This window comes from Lipotes vexillifer, unplaced genomic scaffold (genome assembly GCF_000442215.2).
Source record: "Lipotes vexillifer unplaced genomic scaffold, Lipotes_vexillifer_v1.1 scaffold395, whole genome shotgun sequence".
NCBI lineage: Eukaryota > Metazoa > Chordata > Mammalia > Artiodactyla > Lipotidae > Lipotes > Lipotes vexillifer.
The window spans coordinates 7,231,533-7,239,269 of NW_006797390.1; the positions used below are offsets into that span (position 1 = coordinate 7,231,533).

The window sequence follows — 7,737 nt, forward strand, 5'->3', positions numbered from 1 at the left end:
CCCCCCCCCCCCCCGCAGGAGCTTAGAATGCAAACCCCACAGCCCTTCCCCCAGCCCCAAGGGTTGGGGGAGGAGCCCTTCTCCCCCTTCTTCCTTTCCAAGGCACGGCTAGAGGACGAAGGGCCCTGGGGGATGCTACCTGAACTGCCCGAGGGCCTCGCTCCCCCGGCCCATCATTAGGGAAGCTCTGCTCTGCAGAAGCCCCGTCTTCCTGTGGCCTCTCTCCTTGCAGTACTGAGGACTAAGTGGGGCTATCTGCTAGGTCCCTGCACGGGCCAGGCCCCGGTTAGTGCTTTCTGTCCTTCGTGTCACTGCCTCTTGACAACAACCCTATGGAAGAGGGAGACCCTGGCTTTAGCTAAGGTTGAGTAACTCACCCTGGGCCCAGTGCAGGCCCCGCCAGGGACCCCCTCTGGCTCACCCACTGGTCCTCAGCCGTTTCGTGGATCTTGTTGGGGAGAGGTTGAAACCCCATGCGAGGGATGGTTGTTGTTGACAGCAGGTTCTGAGGAAGGCCTTCTAGAAGAATCCCAGTACGGAGAAGCGGCAGAGGACACCCCTGCCCCTGACGGCCAGAACGCCAGGACACCAGAGGGGAAGCAAGGGCCCCCGACAGCCCCCGGGCAGGACGCCACCAACCGCCGCCTCCGAAGCCTGCGGAGACTTCTGGTTCGGCCCCAGGAGGGCCTGGTGGTGCCCTCTCCCACGCAGAACTCCACAGCCCCCTTCCCAGCGAGGACCAGCACCATCCCGGTCCAGCCAGCAGAGAAAAAGGCCAGGAAGCCCAACCCTGAGCCCCACCAGGCTCCACGGCATCCTGACAAGTGGCCCCCGGGACACCCAGCAGGGCACCCGCCTCCGGTGAAGAGGCCCAGACCCGCGGGTGGCAGCCCCGGGAAGACGCTGGGGCAGTCCCAGTGGCTGAATCAAGTTGAGTCACACATTGCAAGGCAGAGAAGGGGTGACAGGATGGAGCCTCCGGACCCCAGGCGGGGTTGGCCTAAGGAGGCGGAGGAGGTGTTGGCAGCAGCTGCCGGCCAGCAAGGACGAGCCGAGGGAGAGGACGAGGGGGACGAAGAGGAGGAGGAGGTGAGGGAGGTGTTGGAGTACCTGTCCATGTTCGACCCGGTGGTGAACTGGGACCAGACCTTCAGTGCCAGCAACCTCGACTTCCAAGCCCTGCGGACCGACTGGATTGACCTGAGCTGTAACACGTCTGGCAACCTGCTGCTTCCCGAGCAGGAGGCGCTCGAGGTCACGCGGGTCTTCTTAAAGAAGCTTAACCAGCGCAGCCGGGGGTAAGGTAAAGGGCTCTCGTGGGCTGGGCTGGGGGGCGGTCCTGGCCGCAGGCGTCTGGGAGGATGGGTGCCTGTCGGGTCTCAGTCCCACCATCAGGCAAGGTCTGAGATCCCTGGGGCCTGGCCCAGGACACAGGCTGAACACTGGGAAGGCTCTCAGGGAGGGAGCTGGTAAAGAGATGGGACAGGCAAAACTGGGCTAAAAAGACACCTTGAGACCCAGATGTGGGTTAGAAGGGCAGGGGCAGAAGGCGTGGATGAGTGCCCTGTTCTTCATTCATTCATTCAACCCACCAACATTTTTCTAGTTGAGATAAAAGGCACATGCCGGGCTACCCTGGTGGCGCAGTGGTTGAGACTCCGCCTGCTGATGCAGGGGACACGGGTTCGTGCCCCGGTCCGGGAAGATCCCACATGCCGCGGAGCGGCTGGGCCCGTGAGCCGTGGCCGCTGAGCCTGCGCGTCCGGAGCCTGTGCTCCGCAACGGGAGAGGCCACAACAGTGAGAGGCCCGCGTACCGCCAAAAAAAAAAAAAAAAAAAGGCACATACCATTCAGTTCACCATTTTGGAGTGTACAATTCAGTGGTTTTTAAGTGTATTCAGGATGTTATGCAGCCACCACCGCTATGTGATTCCAGAACATTTTCATCGCTTTTATTTTTTTTTAATTTATTTTTTTAAATTAATTAATTAATTTTATTTTTGGCTGCATTAGGTCTTTGTTGCTGCGCAGGTTTTTTCTAGTTGCCGCGAGCGGGGGCTACTCTTCGTTGCGGTGCGCGGGCTTCTCATTGCGGTGGCTTCTCTTGTTGCGGAGCACAGGCTCTAGGCATGCGGGCTTCAGTAGTTGTGGCTCACGGGCTCAGTAGTTGTGGTGCACGGGCTTAGTTGCTCCATGGCACGTGGGATCTTCCCGGACCAGGGCTCGAACCCGTGTCCCCTGCATTGGCAGGCGGATTCTCAACCACTGCGCCGCCGGGGAAACCCAATAGGTGCTTTTTTTTTTTTTTTTTTTGTGGTACGCGGGCCTCTCCCCGCCGTGGCCTCTCCCGTTGCGGAGCACAGGCTCCGGATGCGCAGGCTCAGCGGCCATGGCTCACGGGCCCAGCCGTTCCGCGGCATGTGGGATCTTCCTGGACCGGGGCACGAACCCGCGTCCCCTGCATCGGCAGGCGGACTCTCAACCACTTGCGCCACCAGGGAAGCCCTAATAGGTGCATTTTTAAAGATGGCAGCAGTGCTCACTGGAACAGGTAAGCATCGTGCGAGCATGTTAGCCAACAGCAAAGCTGGGCAAAGACCGAGGTCTCCTGACGACTGGCCTTGCTCCCACATGCGGGAAGAGTGACCCAAGCCCCGCACCCTTTCTGCCAGGAGGTACCAGCTGCGGCGCATCGTGAACGTGGAGAAGCGTCAGGACCATCTCAGGGGGGGCCGCTACCTGCTGGAGCTTGAGCTGCTGGAACGAGGCCGGCACCTGGTGCGGCTCTCGGAGTTCGTGTCCACGCGTGGCAGGCAGGGCGTCGATGCTGCTGGTGGGAAAGAGGCCGAGGCCCGGAACCTGCAAGGCCTGGTGTGGAGCCCACACGACCACCAGAGACATGTCCTGAGTGCCCGGGCCCCAGAGCCCAAGCTGTGCTGGCCCCAGGGCTTCTCCTGGAACCACCACGCCGTGGTCCACTTCGTTGTGCCGGGTGAGCCTCCTGCCACCTGGGCGCTGTCCGCGGAGCAGGGGCCTCACGTGATCACGAGCACCCAGTCTCTGCTCCCCGATGTGGTTTCACAAGAACCTGTGGGAGAGGCCACTTCAGGAAACGGGCTCACAGGAGAAAAGTAACTAGTCTGAGGTCATGTGGGCAGTCAGGGCTGGAGCTGGGAAGGACCCTGACTCATAGGCCAGCGGCTCTTCTTACTGAACCAGTATTCAGGGTTGGACGTGAAAATCAGCCGGGGCTGCTGGCCTGGGGCAGTGCAACAGGGAGGGCAGACTGGCTGGTTTTTATAGCAAGAGAGGGGAGCCCGTCAAGGAGTGTAGCCGTGGGGTTGGACAGAACGTGAAGGATGACCGTAAGATGGACAGCTAGAGGGTTTGAGTGTGAGAGCCCAGGAGGGTAACCATGATGAGCTGATGACAAGCCCCAGCCCCAGGCCTTCCCGCAGAGCCCTCCCTGGGAGGCTGTGCAGGGAGGGGGGTGTAGATGCCCCTGTAACGGTGAGCTCTCCCTCTACCCTCCGTCCCCTGCTGCTCTGCTGACCTTTCCCGTAGCCGCATTACCCTCAGCAAAAGTCTGATGGGACTCCTGAGCATGCAGGAACCGGCAGTGGAGGTGCCCTCCTTTGCGTTACCTCTGCTTCTTTCTCCCCGCCCACCCCGCCTGCCCTACCGGGCAGTAAAGAACCAGGCGCGCTGGGTGCAGCAATTCATCAGAGACATGGAGACCCTGTTCAGTGTCACCGGCGACCCACATTTCAACATCATCATCACCGACTACAGCAGCGAGGACATGGACGTCGAGATGGCCCTGAGAAGGTCCAGGCTGCGGAGGTGAGGGTGTTCTCGGCAGGGCACAGCCCGAGCCACCTCTTCCTGAAGCCCCGCCAGCTTCCCTGATTCCCAGCCTCTAGCTTTTCCCGGAGGCCGCACCCGCCTGCCCGTAGGCCGCACCCGCCTGCCCGTAGGCCCATCCCAGGAGCATGCACCACCTCTTCTCTGCCTGCCAGCTTCCACCTGAGGCTGCCACAGCCGGGTCCTGAGGCTCAGCCCCTCTCTGCTCTCCCCGCAGCTACCAGTACATGAAGCTAAGTGGAAACTTCGAACGCTCAGCCGGGCTTCAGGCTGGCGTGGACCTGGTGAAGGTAAGTGGCTTGAGAGACGTGAGTAAGGCTCCTGAAGAGACGCGCAGACGGCCGGCTCCTCGGGGAGGAAGGGACGCGGACACGGGGTCCTCTCTGCTGCGCCGCAGGGCCGGTACCCGGGTGGGAGCGTTCGTGTGGGGTCCTCGGAGTCCGTGAAAGGTCGGGGAGGAGTTGGGATTCCCTCTCTGATGGTGAGAACTGTGCCTTGATGCCCAGTACCCTGGAAACCCATCCAACAGTTTGTTTCATGCAAGTTTGTCAGTCATTGAAATGGGAAAGAGCCTGAGGATTGCCCTAGAGAGTGGCCTGGCCTCCTCGCCGTGGTCTGTAGGGGCTGCTGACCCTCCCACCTCTGTCCCCAGGACCCGCACAGCATCATCTTCCTGTGTGACCTCCACATCCACTTCCCAGCTGGAATCATCGATACCATCCGGAAGCACTGTGTGGAGGGCAAGATGGCCTTCGCCCCCATGGTCATGAGGCTGCACTGCGGCGCCACTCCCCAGTGGCCTGAGGGTGAGCCTGTCCCAGGCTGGGGAGGGTAGGAAAGGCCTCTCTGTCTTGCTTCTTAACCCAGAGCTGGAAATAGTTGTGTCTACAATGGCAGCACCCCTCCCCCACCCTCCCCTTCCGCTCCTCTGCACGCCCCCCCCTCCACTGGACAGACCGCAGAGAAGTGCCCCCAGGGCTGAGCTGACGCAGCAGCAGCAGCAGCAGCAGCAGCAGCAGCGATTAACATTTCCCGCCTCATCTTCCCCTTCTTTTGTTCATCAGACCTTTATTAAGCACTTACTATGTGCCAGACGGCGTGCTGTGTGAGGATACAAAGATGGGAGGAAGGTTCCCCACCTGGAGAGGGAGCGGCGCAAGGCTGTGCCCTCGGGGGCTGCTGCTGTCAGAGCCTCCTGTAGGGCTGTCACCGGCCCTTGGTCCCTTCCTGGTAGGACTGCTGCCTTCCCTGGACCTGGAACCTTAGCTCCGGGGGCTTCCCCCGCAAATAGGCAAGGGGCTCGTGCAGATGAGTTTTCAGCCTCAGCCTTCTCTGTCCTTCTGGCCCTCGTTCAGCTCATCTGGGCCTTGTCTGTCCACAGGCTACTGGGAGGTGAATGGATTTGGGCTGCTCGGCATCTACAAGTCAGACCTGGACAGGATCGGGGGCATGAACACCAAGGAGTTCCGAGACCGCTGGGGTGGAGAGGACTGGGAGCTGTTGGACAGGTGAGTGGGGAGCGAGGGCACCTGAGAGACCTGGGGGAGGGGCCCTGGGTGGGGCAGGGCTAGATCCCCCCCAGGCCCAGCACCGCCTCTTGGGGGTCAGATTCCTTCCCTCGCTGAGACTGGATCTGTTGGAGGGGATACTGCCTCTGCCTGTGTCACAGGGTGGGTGTGGTGGGTGCCTGGCAGACTGTCGGGGGGAAGAACACAGGCTCCGAGCCGTGTGGATGTGAGTGGTACTGTTCTCGGCAAGGCTCCCACCTGCCCACTCGGGAGAACACGGCTGGGGAGGAGGCTGAGCTTGTGGCGGTGGATAAGAGACCTGGCAGAGGGTCAAGAAAAGAGCCAGTGTGGACCATTAAAGGGCAACAGGTATCCAGGAGGTTCTGGGTCCCTGGAACCTGGTAGAAGGGAGTTTGGGGGAGGAGGACAGGGTCTGTGGTAAGTAAAGAAGAGGCAGGACCAGCCGGCGGCAGGGAGTGGTGGGAAGAAGGGTTGCAGCAGAGCAGGCTGGTGGGACCCCAGGGTGAGGGCATTTCAGAGCATGTGGGTGGTAAGGAAGTGGAGGCTTAGTCTGAGGTTCCTCCTTCAAGAATTTATTGCCAAGAGAAGGGGAGGGAAGGCGGATGATCCCTTGAGATTTGAGCTTGAGGGGTGGGGGCAAAGGAGGGAGGGGGAAAAATCCGCGAGAGAAAGGGTGTAATTGCTGGAACAGTGCACAGAGCAGGTGGACAGGCAAGGTCAGGGGCTCCGGGCGCGAGGGGACCTTGACAGGGAAGATGCACTCGTCTTCCTGAGAGACAGGGCACTTCCTCACCCACCAATCACTGGGCGCCTGTACTCGGCAGGTGATTTACACCCATCACCTCCTTTATTCCTCCCCAGACCTCTGTGAGGTAGGTGTGATTGTCTCCATTCTCCAGATGAGAAAACTGAGCCTTGGGGAGAAGTTATCAACTTGCCCCAAATCTCACAGCTATGACTGTTGGAGGCTTAACAACCCGTTCTGTTTGTTCCTTCCCTAGAGAGCAGGCAGGAGGGAAGGTGACAATACGAAGGGAATTTAAGGTGCAAAGGAGGGAGAGTGAGGGAGCTTGTATTAGATAACGCAGCTCCCGTAAAACTCTGTCAGTCAGACCCCAAGGTGGACAGAAGCCTAGGCTGGTGTTACCTCCACCGCTGCGAAGAGGCAGAACTCGACCAGTTCTGGACCTCCCTGCCTCCCCTGAAGCCCGAGAGAGAAACGGCTCCAAATTCCAGTTATTTCCACCTGCTGGAAGTGCAGGCCTCGAAACAGGCCATGCATATGGAAAGGGGGCGGGGAGGGATGGGCGAGGTCTGCTCTGTGGCCTCCACCCCCCACCCCCCCTCCATCATCGCTGGTCCTCGCCTCACCCTCACCGTACCCAGCCCATCGTTATCCTTTCTAGAGGGAGAGGCTCTGAAAGATGCCGTGCCTCATAGATCCAGAGCTGGGCTTCCAGCCCAGGCCCTTTGGCTCTCTTTGCACGCCCCACCCGCTCCCCTGCCCCGTGGGGAGTAGCCAGAGGGTGACAGGGACAGGGCCTGGTGGAGACGTGGAAGGCAGGCTCCTCGGGGGCCCCCCTCCCCACCCCCACCTCTGTGCACCTGTTGCTCATCCCACCCCTTCCCACCCAGGATCCTCCAAGCAGGCCTGGAAGTGGAGCGTCTCTCCCTCCGGAATTTCTTCCATCACTTCCATTCCAAGCGAGGCATGTGGAACCGCCGCCAGATGAAGACGCCGTAACCCCAGAGGTGGCCCGCTGGACCCACCGCTTCCGGCCTCTGCACCACGGTGGCCTGGCCAGTGCCCGCTTGCTGCCGGAGGGAAGGAGGGAGGGGAGCAGGGGCTGCGCTGGGCCCGAGGGGCCTCCGAGCCGATACCCCCTGCGCCGGCAGCCGTCCTCCATGGGAGGAGGCCAAGGCCTCTCCCCACCTCTGGGCCTCCAGGGCCAGGAGATGGGAAAGAGACGGGACAGCTCCCGGGAAGGGCAGCGGAACCGGCTTGAGGAAGGAAAGCCCTGCCTGGGAGACAGCACCCTGACCGGGAGGTGCCTTCCAGCGTCCACCCTGGGCCCCTCAGGGGGCGGTGGCTGTGGACTGGGAAGCTCTCCTATTGGATGTATTTTATTGGGGTTTTTATTTTTTTAACAGAAAACCAAAACTGTACCTGTCCAGATACAGCATTGACTGTGAGGGGGCAGAGTCGTGCATTTAGGGGGGCCCCGCATACCTCAGACCCACAGGTGTGTCGCTCGGTCCTTGACCAACAGCTGACTGGTAACCGAGGAGCCGGCCTCACGTGGAGTCGTTCTCAGCTCTCCCGCAGGCATGTGGCTCCAGGAC

The 7,737-nt window shown here is 60.8% G+C and overlaps 1 protein-coding gene across 1 annotated transcript in view; it reads left to right on the forward strand.

The window, feature by feature from the left end:
• B4GALNT3 (beta-1,4-N-acetyl-galactosaminyltransferase 3) overlaps nucleotides 1–7,138 on the forward strand; it is a 95,621-nt gene extending 88,483 nt beyond the window's left edge. Inside the window, exons 14-20 of the mRNA XM_007469471.1 lie at nucleotides 503–1,298; nucleotides 2,674–2,993; nucleotides 3,691–3,844; nucleotides 4,083–4,155; nucleotides 4,518–4,671; nucleotides 5,247–5,373; nucleotides 7,030–7,138. Coding sequence (XP_007469533.1) covers nucleotides 503–1,298; nucleotides 2,674–2,993; nucleotides 3,691–3,844; nucleotides 4,083–4,155; nucleotides 4,518–4,671; nucleotides 5,247–5,373; nucleotides 7,030–7,138 — 1,733 coding nt within the window. The remainder of the gene's footprint in view (nucleotides 1–502; nucleotides 1,299–2,673; nucleotides 2,994–3,690; nucleotides 3,845–4,082; nucleotides 4,156–4,517; nucleotides 4,672–5,246; nucleotides 5,374–7,029) is intronic.
• Nucleotides 7,139–7,737: the final 599 nt, after the last annotated feature.